Genomic DNA, 15,070 nt, shown 5'->3' with positions numbered 1-15,070 from the left:
ACGTCGAGCAGCTTGCCAATGAGAAAGCGAAGGGGTTTGCATGAAGGTACTGAGGGTGCCGACAGAGAAGCCGAGATCCAGTCGAGTGTTAAGTAGCCAAAGAAGAGATCCAACAAGCTGGCGGTAGAGGGAGGCATCAGGATAAGCAGTGGACCCAAAAGCAGAGAGTTTAGCGTTGGGATCCATGGGAGAGGTGATGGGCCGACAGTCAGCCATGTGGAAAGTTTCGAGGAGCTCGTGAACATAGCGTTGCTGAGAGACAAAATACCCCCTCTTAGTCTGCCAAATCTCAAGACCCAAGAAAAAATGGAGAAGGCCCATATCCGTCATCTCAAATTCAGTTTGAAGAGCAACTTTAATGGCAAGGATATGATTGGTATGACTCCCGGTGAGGATTAAATCATCCACATAAAGAATGATGAAGGTATGAAGCTGTCCTTCATGAAAAAGTAGGCTGCTATTGATAGCCCGGGGTACGGGGGAAAAAAAAACAAAAAAATATATATATATAGGGAGGGGAGAAGAGAGAGAGCTCTGTAGTCAGTGGGAAGGAGAGTTGCTGACGAGGACAAACTTCTTCAACTTCATCAATATAGAAGTTCCCAGATCAGAGAGTAACCTGGTGCTCTGATACCATATTAAAATGGCAGCGGAAGATGCAAACAAACTGAAATTATAGAGATAACAAAATGTACCACCACTGATCTGCTGTAAATCAGCCCTTAAACCAGGGCAGCAACTGAAATACAAGATATCTTGAATAAGATAGAAAACAGGAGCTGCAGGAGAGGCTGAACTGAAGCAGAGAAAAAGGGGGGGGAACACAGAAAGCTGAAGCCTGAGAGCACGGAGGCAGGAGAAGCCTGAAACGAAGAGGCAGGGGCCTGGAGTGAAGAGGCTAGAGGAGCCTGAACTGAGGAGGCAAGAGCCTAGAGAAGAGGAGGCTGAAGGAGCCTGGGTGAAGAGGCAGGAACCTTGGAACAAGGGAACTGTAGAGGCTTGGAGCGGGGAGGCAAGAGCCCTGAAGAGGCAAGATCTGCTGCGGGAGTGTGGGCAGCCAACTGAGCAGCTGAGAGGGGGCTCTGAGGGGATGGTCAGGAGCAGCAAGCTGTATGCTGGAGCCTTGAGGAGCTGCAAGAAGTGATAGAGGAAGTGAAGGGAAGGAGGCCCTTTTATAGGGCAGGCCAGGGGGGGAGTCGACCAGTTTGGCTGGACCGACCAGCCTGGTCGGTCAGGTCAACTGGGCCGACCAGCTGGTCGACCAGCCTACCCCCTCTAGCCCCTCTTGCTGCATGGGGGCTGGTCGGCTGGCCACGCCTGGAGATGCTGATTCTCAACACTTTTTGCTTCAGATTTTCAGTTTGCTATTCACCGAGATGGGTCTGAGTTCAGAAGCCTCTACACCCACTGCTCGTCCCTCCTCCTCCTCCAGTCATCTTCCTTCTTCATTCATTCCCAATTTTGATAAAGCTGGAAAGCTCGATGGGACGAACTATCCAATCTGGAAAGTCAAGATCCGAAGCCATCTGGTGGCACGGAAGCTGTGGAAGATAGTGATTGGGACCGAGGTGAAGCTAGAGGACATTGTGGACAAAAGAGGTGATGTTCTATTTGAAGCAAATGCGGATGAACTCGGTGAATGGGAGGACAGGGATGCTCAAGCCTTAGCAATGCTAATCGGCACGACAGCAGATGCTGTGATCCCTCATATCCAGTTGGCAGAGACATCTCCAAAGGCGTGGGCCATACTGAAGGAGCTATACGAAACCGACAATACAGCCCATATCATTACTCTTCAGCATCAACTTTATAATCTTGATATGAACGAGGGTGATACTGTGCATGACCATCTGACAAAGGTGAAAGTCGTGCGGGACCAGCTCGCAGCGGTTGGTCAGAAGGTGGACTCGAGTCAATTGGCGATGCTCACACTCCACAAATTGCCACGGAGTTTCAAAAGTTTTGTGACTACGGTCACTGCGGGTCAACGGACTACACCACTCACCTTTGAGGAGCTTGGCCCACTACTGCTTCAAGAGGAGGCTTGAGAGAAACTCTTTACGCAAACCGACGAAAAGGCATTAGTGGCCAAAGACAAGCCTGAAAAAGGCAAGTCAAAGGGTGCAGACAGAAAGAAGAAAATGAAGTGCTTTTATTGTGAAAAGCTTGGCCACTCTGCCAAAGAATGCCGAAAGACGAAGGCGGATCAGAAGCGGAAGAGAGAAGCTGTCATGTGCACGGATTAGTATCTGACGTGTACTAGGCACACAAGACTAGCTCAGGTAGCCTGGGGAGGCTTAGAGCTAGGCAAGCTTGATTCTCGGGTTGAGTGGCAAGGGTACGAACCAGTTAGAGGTCTTCGCTATTTTTGGCGCTTGGGGCCCGAGTCTATAAAAGGGGCCCAGGGGTTCAGTTCTCAGGGAGCCGATGGGAGCAAGTTTCATTCCCAAGTGCTAGGTCTGATCCTGGATTGAGTCGCGGACGCACGCCTGCATCTTAGCGTAGCCCAAGGCCCAGTAGCAGATCCCAGGCTTCACAGCGCCACCTGGTGGTATGGGACACCATGCTGGTTGGATCTGGTTGGGAGTTCGTGCCAGTAGCTCAGCTCGTGGCTTGGAGGGGACATCTCCTGATTCGGGATCACATCCCGTAGATGTCATGGTTGGGTGGTGAGCAGCCTGCTCAGTTTCTCACGTTGTGTGTATTTGTTTGCAGATCAGGGGTTTCAGGAGTGCTGGGACGTGTCAGTTGGTATCAGAGCCAACTCCTAAGGTAGGAACTTCTGATGCGAAAACTTTGGACGATTTCTTCCTCTAGGTATGCCCTAATTTCGAAATTTGCTGCTGCAAGTTCTTGTTAGTTCATTGGTTATCGGGGGTGGTCAGGATGTAGGGAAAAGGTAGGAGAAAGAGAGTATGTGATTTCGGAATTGCTGAAGGGACTAGGTGAGAGAGGGCTGAGGCGTAGCTAGGAGAGAGTGGAGATGCAGGTAGGAGAGGCGTGAGAAGAGTTGGGTGGCAGGCGTGGAGATTTCGTTGCTGGTCAGGGCTGCGTAGGGGTAGAGGACGCACATGCGAGTGGCTGAGTGGCGCGCCATGGTGGAAGGGATTTCGGCCAGGCAGGGAGGTGCGCTAGGGGCTGGAGCAGGGTGCGGCCACTCTGTGGGAGGTGTTGCTTTTTTTGAAAAAGCACCACCCTCCAAGTTTGGGAGGGTGAGCTTTTCTGGGGAGCATGGCTTCCTAGATTAGCTGCACTATTCCCAATATAGCTTGGCAAGGACCCAAGCTCAGCCATAGCCTCAGCTAGTTGCGCAAGAAGTCCTCCTTGCATATCGATTTGATTGCGCCATCAAGATTCGGTACAGCCTGCGACAGGCTACCGTACAGCCTCCGTCAGAACTCGGTACAGCCTGCGACAGGCTACCATACAGCTCGCGTCAGCATCCGTACAGACTGCATCAGCATCCGTACAGACTGTGTCAGCATCCGTACAGCCCGCGACAGGCATCCGTACAGACTGCGTCAGTAACCGTACAGCCAGCGGGAGGATTCCGTACAGTACGGTCTGCTGCAGGTTTCCGTACAATGCAGCCTGCAGCGAATCCAGCAAGGGAAGACTCCGGGATCATGTACGCCCGCTGTTCGCCAGTTTCCAGCATCTTCTTTCGACTGGCTCCTCTTCTTTCGGCAGCATCACTTGGGACGGTTTTTCTCTGCTCCACTCTCCTTCCAGCTTCAATTCCCCCAGTTATTTCTCTCAGTTTTATATTCTTTTCAAATCAGATTTCAGACATGTCTGATTCTGTAAATCCCGAGTTTGCCATGGGAGATCAGGATTTGGATTACCCTGCTGAGGAAGACCAGGGTCTTTATGACGATCTGATTACGAAGAAGGCCTTCAGTGAATTCACCACTGCTCCGGATGGAAAATTCGAGCAGGTTAATGCGAATCAAACGGGGTTGACACAACTCCAAGGGATTCAGACGACTCTCACCCTTCTGACTAGCACTGTGCAGGCACTCACGCATGTGGATGCCATGGCTTCCGTGCTAGGCCCGAACATAACTCCAGACCCTTTTCCCAAAATCAAAAGTCTCGAACTAAGGAGGTTGTTGACACTTGGTTACACAAGTGGCAGGTACACTTCCAGTTCCACCCGTACCCAGAGGAAAAGAAAATACAGCTTGCAGCCAGCTTCATGTCTGGAAAAGCTTTGCTATGGTGGAAGGAACTTCAACCTAAGCCGATTACATGGATAGATTTCGAAGGGGTCTTCAGGAAGGAGTTCCTGAAGAAGGAGGACGACTATGATATCGTTGGCAAGCTTAAAGCCCTCGATATGTCTAAGCTGAACTTGTCATTTGAAGTTTATCTTCAAAGGTTTCGAGATCTGCAGACCAGGGCCACAAAGATGGATCCAGTGACCTTGTTCGGTTTCTTTGTGGATGGTTTGCCAGATTCGTACAAGTTGCAAATCAAGAACAACAACTGTACAACGTTACAAGAGGCCATGAATTACGCGCGTATTTATGATGATACCATGGCCGATGCAAAGGCAACTACAGTTTCCGACATGAGTGGAAAGAACAAACAAAAGTTCTTTCAGCCTACGACTGGTACCAGGGAGACGAAGTTTATAGACAACGCCTCCAAGAAACACTTCACTCAAGCAAAGAATGGTCGAGTCCGTTTCCTTCGCACATTGAAGCTAGGAAGGACGTTGCTTCTACTGCGAGGAGCGGGGCCACACCAAGAATGAATGTCCAAAGCGCAAGAATCAAAAGTTAGCGCTCGGACCAAAGCTCCAGGCGGGTCCACGTACCACAGCCAAGAGAGCGAACCAAGTTTCGATGACAGGTATTTCTGTAAATGTCATTGCCTGCCCACTTTCTTGTAATTGCACTTTCAATACTTCGTTGTTTGGTTCCCATGATCTTTTCCGAGTTTATGGAGAAGTTAGGGACCAACAGGTTCACATTCTCTTTGATCCGGGCAGCTCTCACAACTTTGTTAATTACAAATTTGTGCAGAAGATGGGACTGTCCACGATACCTAGCGATCACACCTATGAGGTGCAGCTTCCAGCTGGGAAGCAGTTTTGGGATCGCAAGATTGAAGCGCTTCCTATCCGGATTCAAGCATACACAGGGGCTCTTACGTGCTATGTTATGCACTTGGAGCATGTAGACTTGTTAATCGGAATAGAGTGGTTTAAAACCCACAATATTCGGATTGGATGGACGGAGCATACCCTTTCTTTTGTAGATAAGGACACCCAATTTTGTATTCAGTGTGATAAAATTCCCTCTTCTCAGGGACCTATTGTATCTGCGATGCAGCTTCAGAATATATTAACCACTTCTCATTATGATGTTTATCAGTGTGCTTTGATTCCACTTTCTTCATTTGTTGTCTCTGTAAATAACAAGAATGATTTAAGTGTGTTTGAACACCGTGAACTGAGAATGTTGTTAGATAGTTTTAAGGATGTATTCCTTGCTCAACTGCCGGAAGGTTTACCTCCAGAACGGGCAGTAGATCATCGCATAGACTTAGTCCCAGGGGCTCAACCTATTAGTGTACCACCTTATAGGATGAGCCAGCTTGAGGAGGATGAGTTAGCTACACAACTACAGGATTACCTGAATATGGGCTATATACGCCCAAGTAAATCACCTTGGGATGCACCTGTCCTCTTAAGAAAGAAGAAAGATTCTACATGGAGAATGTGTATAGATTATAAACGATTAAATAAAGTGACAATTAAGAACCGATACCCTCTACCTCGTTCTGATGATCTGATAGACCGTTTGGCCGGAGCGAAGTATTTCACTAAGATTGATTTGCGTACGGGTTATCACCAAATCCGTATCTATGCTAAATACATAGATAGAACCGCATTCCGAACTAGGTATGGTCGTTACGAGTTTCTTGTATTACCTTTTGGTTTGACCAATGCTCCTGCCACCTTTCAGCAAATGATGAACGATTTGTTCCGAGATTTTCTGGGCAAATTTGTTGTAGTGTTCTTAGATGACATCTTGGTATATAGTCAAACGCTTGAGGATCACATAAGACACCTCCGGATTGTCTTAGTTATTCTAAGACAGCATAAGCTCTATGCCAAGATGAGTAAATGTGACTTCTTTATGAAGGAGATCATTTACTTAGAACACAAGATTTCTTCTGAAGGTATTAGCATTGATCTGGATCGTATCCAGAAGGTTTTAGAATGGCCTATCCCTCAGACTGTGAAACTTCGTTCTTTCCTAGGATTTACGGTATTTCTACGAAAGTCTGTGCGTGATTATTCACATATCACGGCACCCCTGACAAACATATTGAAAGGTCATGGACGCAGGTCTACCCAACCGATCTCTTGGAATGATGCAATGAACAAGGCTTTTGAAACCTTGAAGTTTTCTATCAAGGAAGCACCCGTTCTTGCATTACCCAATCCTACCCGACCTTATGTTTTAGAGGCCGATGCGAGTGATTATGCGATTGGGGCAGCTCTATTCCAAGAGGGCAGACCTGTAGCTTTCGAGAGTAAGAAACTAGACGACACCCAATATCGTTGGCCCACACTAGAAAAGGAACTTTATGCTGTAGTGTATGCCCTTAAGGTTTGGAGACACTACTTGTATGGTTCGAAGTTCCTTGTATTGACTGATCATCACTCAATTAAGTATGTGTGTGATGGATCTGAATTGAGGGGACGGAAAGCTAGATGGGCAGAATTAATGCAAGATTTTGATTTTGAAATACGTTATCGTAAGGGTTCGTTGAATAGTGTGGCGGATGCCTTAAGTCGAGTCAAGTTTGTAAATGCTATGTCATTTACGGAAATATCCTCAGACCTATTTCAATCCTTGAGAGGGCTACGGTACAGGCGGCGGGAGGTCAGTGGATGATTAGGAACGGCTTGCTGTTCTGGAATGAAAAGATTTGTGTGCCAGATGTTCTAGACCTTAGATCCAAGATTCTATGGGAGTGTCATGATTCTCCTAGTGCTGGACATCCGGGTATACATAGGACTCTGTCTCTTGTGAAGCATACCTTTTATTGGCCTAAGATGCGTGCATTTATTGAGAACTATGTAGTAGGTTGCCGGGTTTGTCAGGTTACTAAGGCAGAATGCCTTAGAAGCGTGGGTTAATTACAGCCATTACAAATTCCAGGTAATAAATGGGAAAGTATTTCCATGGATTTTATTACTGGTTTGCCTCGAACGCGCAAGGGTCATGACTCCATTTGGGTCATAGTCGACCGTTTGACAAAAATGGCTAGATTCTTACCTACTAGAACAACTATTTCAGCTGTTTAGCTGGCTCAAGAGTTTGTGGACCACTTGTTTAAGCTGTATGGTTTGCCATCTGACATAGTCAGTGACAGGGACTCAAAGTTTACGAGTAACTTTTGGACACTTGTTTTTGAGAAGTTAGAAACTACTCTAAGTATGAGTTCCTCAGATCATGCACAATCCGATGGCAGTACAGAGAAGGAAAGCATTCTAGTACTGGTTACAGTCCTTTTATGCTTATGTACGGGTTTCAACCTAAGTCACCAGTTATGGTTGGATTAAAAGGGATTCAAAATGATGCTGCAAAGAACTTCTTGCAAGACATGCAGGAAATGTTGCAGTTTGCCAAGGAGTCTATTAGAAGTGCCCAAGATCGGGACAGATTTTATGCTAATAGACATCGTTCACCTAGAGAGTTCTCTGAAAGAACGATGGTATATTTGCGAATTCCCAAGGAATCCAAGAGCCTAAGTACTGGTTTGGTTCCGAAATTATCCCCCAGATACTATGGTTCAAGGTCATTAAAAGAATTGGACCAGTTGCATATCGACTAGAATTGCCTTCTGATGTTAAAGTACATCCAGTCTTTCATGTCAGTAGACTGAAAGAAGTCTTGGGTGCAGATGATCAACTTGTTTCTCCTCAAGAGATAATAGAAGTTACAGATTTGACTTTTATTTCACGCGAACCTGAGTGTATTCTTGAATTTCGTGACAGACAGATTCGTAATCGATCTATCACGGAATACAAGATCAAGTGGAAAAATCGTGTTGAGGAGGATGCAACATGGGAGACATTACAAAACCTCCAAAGAACATTTCCGGGTTTCTTAGCGAACTCAGGAGTGAGTTCTTAGAGGAGGGGAAGTATGTCATGTGCACGGATTAGTATCTGACATGTACTAGGTACACAAGACTAGCTCAGGTAGCCTGGGGAGGCTTAGAGCTAGGCAGGCTTGATTCTCGGGTTAAGTGGCAAGGGTACGAACCAGTTAGAGGTCTTCGCTATTTTTGGCGCTTGGGGCCCGAGTCTATAAATACATGTCCTGTAAAGGGCATTGGTAGCATTCCTTTCATTACGACTGCGGGAGAGGAGAAGGATATCTCTGGAGTACTTTATGTACCCAACCTTTGCAAAAACTTACTGTCTGTAAGTCAGATGGACAATAACAACATGTCAATTCTCTTTGAGGACGGCAAGGTCACCGTGACATCCAAAGCAAATGGACAGATGGTGGCCCAAGGAGTCGAAGAAAACGGAATGTACCGCCTCAGTGTAATGTTGGTTCATGGAGACAACATAAAGTCCAAACTTTGGCATGAGCGCTTCGGACACGTCAGCTATGGAACCTTGACTGAAATGTCAAAGTCGAAGATGATGGATGGACTTCCACCCATTACACGCAATGATGGTGTCTGTAGGTCTTGTCTAGAAGGCAAGCAGCACAGGGACAAGTTTCCACAAGAGGCCTCGTTTCGGGCCAGCAAACCACTTGAGTTGGTTCATGCCGACATTTGTGGCCCAATGTCTACAGCATCGTGGGCAGGATCCAGGTACTCACTTCTCTTTGTAAATGATTTCAGTAGAATGACCTGGGTGTATTGCTTGGCTGAAAAGTCACAGGCTTTCAAGAAATTCAAGGATTGAAAGGCCAGAGTTGAAAAGGAGACAGGAAAGAATGTCAAGATGTTCCGTACAAACAGGGGGGAGAATTCACCTCCGATGAGTCCAACACATTTTGTCGCAATGAGATCAAGCAACAACTCACCACAGCACGTACATCTCAATAGAACGGGGTAGCCGAGAGGAAGCACAAAACCACCACGGAGACAGGGCTTGCTATGATACGAGCGAGGAACCTTTCTAAAGCCTATTGGAGTGAAGCTGTCAATACAACAGTACACATCCTCAACAAGACCAAGACGAAGGCCGTCAAGGACAAGACTCACTGTGAGGGGGGGTGTTAGAACCTCACTGTGCCCACCTGTGAGCCCCCGATTTGAGGGGACAAGGGGCAGTGAGCGGTAGTAGGGCCGGGGAGAGACCTAGGCAGGGATCAGAGGGAGGATCGCATGGTAAATAGAGGCAACCAGCACACGGGCTGGTCACAGCCTGCAACAGCAGGTATGAGGGCCATAAGGTGAACTATTTAGCTCAGAAGAGTCCATGAATCTAGGTGGAGACATGAGAGTACCCTCCAATGTTAGAGCCTCAGTGGCTCTAAGCACCAACTTTAATGATCCACAGTCTTCTACCCCCTCTACAGTAGGTAGATTGAGGGAAACCTTCTCCAGCATGATGGGGAGGCTTGGACTATCTGAACCAACATACATGCTAAACCCATTTGCTAGGCAAAATAGAGTGCCAGTAGAACATTAGGTATTAGCTTAACTAGAGGTGTCAGAAGCAATATCTAGGAAACCGAGTCTCATTGTATCTACTAGCAATGAACTGCCACCATATCCCTCCTTTGAGGAAAGCTAGTTATATAGGGGTGAATTTGGTTCTAGACCACCCCAAGAGTTTCAAATGCCAGGACATAGTGGACAAAGGAGTGGTCTAGGAGGTCCACAACCCCTACATACAAAGTCCCCTCATTTCCTACTTGGCCACAAAACATGGAAGGTATACCATCCCCGATGGACGACCTCTTATAGGCCTATGACATGCCACCCCAACCTGGCCGCCCAGGGCACCCTTATATAGGGGCCTGTGGCTGGCCAAGTCAGCCCAACCAGGGCCACTGACCAGGGCCAACCCTGGTCGGTTTATGGAGCCCTATGGTCGGCCACCAGACAGGGTAATCGACCCTGCTGGTCGGTCATTTAAAGGGGCCTGGGCAGAGCCTATAAAAGGCCCACTTCTGCATTCAGCCCAGCATCCAGTGCATTACAGAAAGCCCTTCTCCAAGGCAGTGTTCAGCACTCAGATCTGGGACAGTTTTGTGAGAGAGAGTTCATCAGTTTTCTCCAGTGCCCTGCTGTGATTTGTATTGCTCCCTTGGAGCCATTTTCTGCCCACCGATGAATATACTCTCTCTCTCCGTCTATACTTGCTGTTATTTCTGAGTGTGTTTGTTGCATCTGTGATCATCTATCTGAGTTGAGTATGTAAGAGTTGGAGAGATCTTGGGTGGAGGATCGAGTGATTCATTTCCTCCTCATTTTTAACATCTCCCACCTTCTAAATCAAAATCTAAATAAAACTACGTGCCCTGGTACATGTACCGTGAGGGTACTGATATAATATTGCAGAACCTACACAGCAACGCTTATGTCCTCAGCACTCTATCGCTTGTCCAAGGCAAGGAGAAAACTAACCTTTGGTTGGCTCTCTAAAAACCGTTCCGTGGCTTGAAGGAGTTGAGTATTGTCAACACCGGCCTTCGCAAAAATCCTGCGAGCGATTCCGTTTTTCTGTTCTAGCAAGGCTTTGAGAAGATGTTCTGGCTGGATAATTTGGTGCCTGTATTGCTTGGCCACCTCAATGGAGTTGGCAATGGCCTGCCATGCCATCTCCGTGAACTCAGATGGATTAATCTGCGAGAAAGGTCACGTACATATTAGTCCTCCAGAATTTTAATACAGTATGCTCTGTTTGTAATCTAAAAAAGAGTTAGAAAGGTTTACCGGAGTTTCTGCTCGCTCCGCTGATGTCTGGTATGCTCTTGGGCCTGCACATCTTGAATCCGCATACTGAATTGCATGAAGAGAATGGCGTGCAAGGACCCCGTGAGCATGGGGGCCCCACTTCACCAACCCAATCGGCGTGGAGCTCCACGTACCTGGTAAAAAGCACGGGGACACCGGAGTGGGGCGACATAGAGGGAGCGAATGGGAGGACAGAAGCTGGTGAGGAGGTGCTGTGAGGCGAAGCCGGGACTCGGAGAGAGCCCGGCGAGCGAGTTTGGAGAATGCAGCCGTGATGGAAGATACTCTAATCGCAGCAAAGGCATTCAACGTCCAATCTATCGAATTGGGCACCCAGAAAAACGCCTGCAATCGATTCCAAATTCCTCAGCGGGGGAAAACAGAGAGGTTCAACCAACTAGAAAAACAAAGAGAGAGAACCCAAATGGCCAAAACACAAAGAGAGGAGAAATACTGAGATGGAATTCAAAACCAGAGCTTGCAAGTTTTAACCATCTGGGCGATAAACATGAAGCTTAAGATAAGAGCAACTCACACGCTCTCCCTCTCTCTCTCTCTCCTCTTGTGCGGATGAAGCTTAAGAATTGTGAGCTTAAGAGCCCTTAGAGGAAGTTTCGTGAACTCGGCACTTTCTAGAACGTCTCTCCGACACTGGCCTTCTTTAAGTAGTAGGCCTAGTTGTCTTTCTTGTCCTGCCCCCAAATGCGTAGGCAAAATGCTTCAATTTTTGGCCTCTCGACGAAAGGAATGATTAACCGGCTTATGTCGTGGAGGAAAAAAGGGGAAATAATGATGGCTATTTTGGATGCTTTTCTCTTGAAAGAGCCTAATTTGGATCTTTGTCCTATGATGCATGACATAATGATCCAAGGGAAAATGAGACATGCTATAAAGGAAATGTCACATCAATGGTATCAATGGTTCTCGGGAGTGTGGGAAATAGTACTTGAGGTCTAGAGCATGGAGTGCTATTTCCCATGGTCCCACCCTTTTTAACACCTATTTCCCTTCTATTTCCCATGGTGCATTTGCACAGCATAACAAAGACGTTTCTTCCATATTTCCCTTCCATGACATAAGGCCCTAAGTGAAGGCCATTCACAACAAAGCCAAAATACTATTTTTAATTTTCAAAAAATTTGAAATGATTTTACGATCCTCCGCTGAGGCCTAGAAATCCTCCACATTTTTAGGCCTCTCTCTCTCTCTCTCTCTCTCTCTCTCTCTCTCACACATACACATGAGCTTTCAATTCATCATCTCCTCCCTCTTTTCCACACTGCACATCTTCCTTGCTATTTTGAATCTAGGGCAGGCCTTATGGTTGGAGGGAAAGGGCAAGGGCCTTAGGAGCCCTTTCCTGGGAGGGAAGCATCAAGAAGGTAGGCGAGCAGTCAAAGGCCACGAGCCATCTTTTCCGACGGCATCCCGATCGAAAAGGGTGACCATGGCCCTTTCCCGGCTGACGGGAGGGGGTGGCGGTGCCATTTCGCCACCATTTACTGATGCGGGACTAGAGTTTTTCATGACACATGGCGATTGGAGCAGGTCTGGTCCATCTGTGCGTTGAGCAGACTGTTGCTCAGTTGGCGCTGGTTGCGCGACACATGACAGCGCGGCACGGACAACTAGAGTTGTCTGCCACTATTTGTGTTTGTCTGCGGCACGTGTCTCTTGGTAATCTAGTCTTGGGTCTCTTTCCGCCCATGGGAATGGTGAGGTGGCGTTATTTAAGGCACTCACCCTATGGTTTTCACTTTTTCGATGGTCAATTTACCCGATTTTAGATTAGAAAGCCTTGAGATCAGATGGTGGAGATCTCATTTCCACCAACCGTGGCCCTTGACGAATGATTTATAATCATCCACCTTGTTTATTTTTAAAAAGTAGTAATTTCCTATTGGCTAGTGGAGTTTTTGATTTCATTCAATCCCTAATTTTTTGCTTCAGTGCACAGGTATCTTGTGGCAAGTTTGATGAGTGAATGGCTCGGGGGATTCATGGCCTATGTGAATCAGTGAATGGATTGGTGAGATGCTTGGTGTAGTAAAGCAAGTTGATCTATAATTGTGTCGCAATCCTTTCGGGACGAGTTGGTGCAAGACGAAGTTGTAGTGCCCAAGGCAAAGGAAGAGGAGATTCGTAGCTTCAATGGGAGGGTTTTTAGCCTCACCGCTCTTTGTGGGGGTGTTTGCTCTCCATTTAGGTTGGCTCCTTGGGTTGACGTGGTTTTCAGGGGAAGCTTCCTCAAGACTCACCGTTCTGTGCGGGATCGTTCTCAGCTCGGTTGCCTCCTCAGCTCCATGGCAAGCTTTCTCGGGTTCCTTGCACACCTATTTTGGAGGTATCACTCTTGTGTCGGTGGCTGCAGGATCTTTTCTTTCATCATGCATGAGGTTTCTTGGGGGTGTGTGTGGCCGTTCATGCATCTTTGGATGGGGGACCTTCTATATAAACATTTCTACTGTAGGACTTCGATCGCAATGTGTTTTCTAGCAAATCTGTTGATCGTTAGTTCAGGCGCTCTGTGTTTGGGTTCACGGATTATAGTGACGATGGAAGGCAAGAAGAAGGTTGATGTGTGTGTGCAGCCGATGGACACTAATAGCACCATGTTTGGGATCAATTATTTGTACGTGGCTTCTCTTGTAGAGAGGTCAGTTGGGAAGAGAAGATGCTAGAATCAAGTCAATGACATGCTCCACTGATATGTCAAGTGGGAGTTGATGTGGGGGTCACCAAATGGATTGGAACTTCTTCATTGGAGACTGAAGATTCGGGCGGAACAAAGGTTGAACTAGAAGGTGGAAGAAGAATGCAACTTGGTGGCATATGTCAAAATCTACGTTGGAGCAAAGGTTGCCATAGGGGTTGTTGAAGAAGGTATTGTAGATGCTTTTGCTGTTGGAATGTAGGCTACTGCTACTATCAATTTTTGTGGGGAAACAAATACACTTTCAACAGTAAAGTTTGCTGCGCAATGAACTTTTTTAAACACACATATTAAATTGAGAACATAAATTCAAAGTTTTTTGAGTTGAGAAGGACTGCTTCAGCATGCGGACTGTTACATAGGTTCTCTTCAATTTTGTGAGGTGGGACAAATTTGAATCAAGCCACTGTTTGATTATCCCTTGCAACAACAGTGTTCGAAGCCACATAGACTGGAAAAGTTATGCTACATAGCAAATACACTATTCAGCAAGTAGAAAAGTACCATTGTCATAAGAAATATGACAATGATAGAACGTTGGAAGCTATGTAGACCAGCAAAGTTCTGGTCCACTAAAATAGAGTAGTCAACAATTAGAAATCTGTCATTGCTATACAAAATACGAGAAGGACAAAGTGGTTAAAGCTTGTAAACCATTAGACTTTTGCTACACCACAAACAGGCTTCGTCAATTTAAAGTATTCCAATCATACAACGTGGCATTGGCTTCCAAAGTGTGGCTGTAGTTTATTAAAATGGGAACACTAAAGGTTGCTATGCCTCAAGCTTCGCAGGACACATACTAAAAGAACTCACTACGCATGCAACTTCTATTTATATAGTAGAAGCCAAAGGCTTTAGCTCAACAAAAAAAGAAATTCAGCACTCTTGTGGCTGTGAAACCACTTATTGGTATACAACTTATTCCGTAAGGAGCTCAAGCAACTTGCTCCATCATGATACGTAGTAGCATCATGCATTCGGTTCGAATGCTATGATCGAGCCAGTGCTATTGATAGTGAAGGTGCCATTGGGCTTGATGTCAAGCAAAAGAGAGCGAGTATGGAGAACGCTATTAGCGTGAAGCTTTAGGAATGAAGTGCCTATGCTAGAAGCATATCAACATGGTTCCCATGAATCTCAATTATAATGCCAAACACATCAGGCAACAAGATTTGCCCTGTGAGGCAAGGGATCTTTAGTATACGCTGCACAAAATTGCAAGTGAAGCAAAAAGGATGGCTTGGCTCTTGGACCCCACCACACAAATTGCATTGGTAATCAATAAGTTGTACATTTAGGTGAGTGAAATGCAACACGCCCGTCACCTACAACCACCAATAAAGCAGCATTTCAATGCAACATATTGTGTATGCAACATCAAAATTTTAAAAGTCACAATAC

The 15,070-nt window shown here is 46.5% G+C and overlaps 1 protein-coding gene across 1 annotated transcript in view; it reads right to left on the bottom strand.

Annotated features, from left to right (window-relative positions):
- Positions 1-11,303, bottom strand: part of LOC147905044 (chaperone protein ClpB2, chloroplastic-like) — a 44,339-nt gene extending 33,036 nt beyond the window's left edge. Inside the window, exons 1-2 of the mRNA XM_087389537.1 lie at positions 10,933-11,303; positions 10,624-10,842 (exon numbers count right to left, since the gene is read on the bottom strand). Of these exons, the coding sequence (XP_087245663.1) occupies positions 10,624-10,818 (195 nt within the window). The 5' untranslated portion in view covers positions 10,819-10,842; positions 10,933-11,303. The remainder of the gene's footprint in view (positions 1-10,623; positions 10,843-10,932) is intronic.
- Positions 11,304-15,070: the final 3,767 nt, after the last annotated feature.

The sequence above is a fragment of the Dipteris shenzhenensis genome, chromosome 2, assembly GCF_047967505.1.
Source record: "Dipteris shenzhenensis isolate YYH24624 ecotype China chromosome 2, Dip_SZ_1.0, whole genome shotgun sequence".
Taxonomy (NCBI): domain Eukaryota; kingdom Viridiplantae; phylum Streptophyta; class Polypodiopsida; order Gleicheniales; family Dipteridaceae; genus Dipteris; species Dipteris shenzhenensis.
This window is presented reverse-complemented; position numbering and strand designations above follow the sequence as displayed.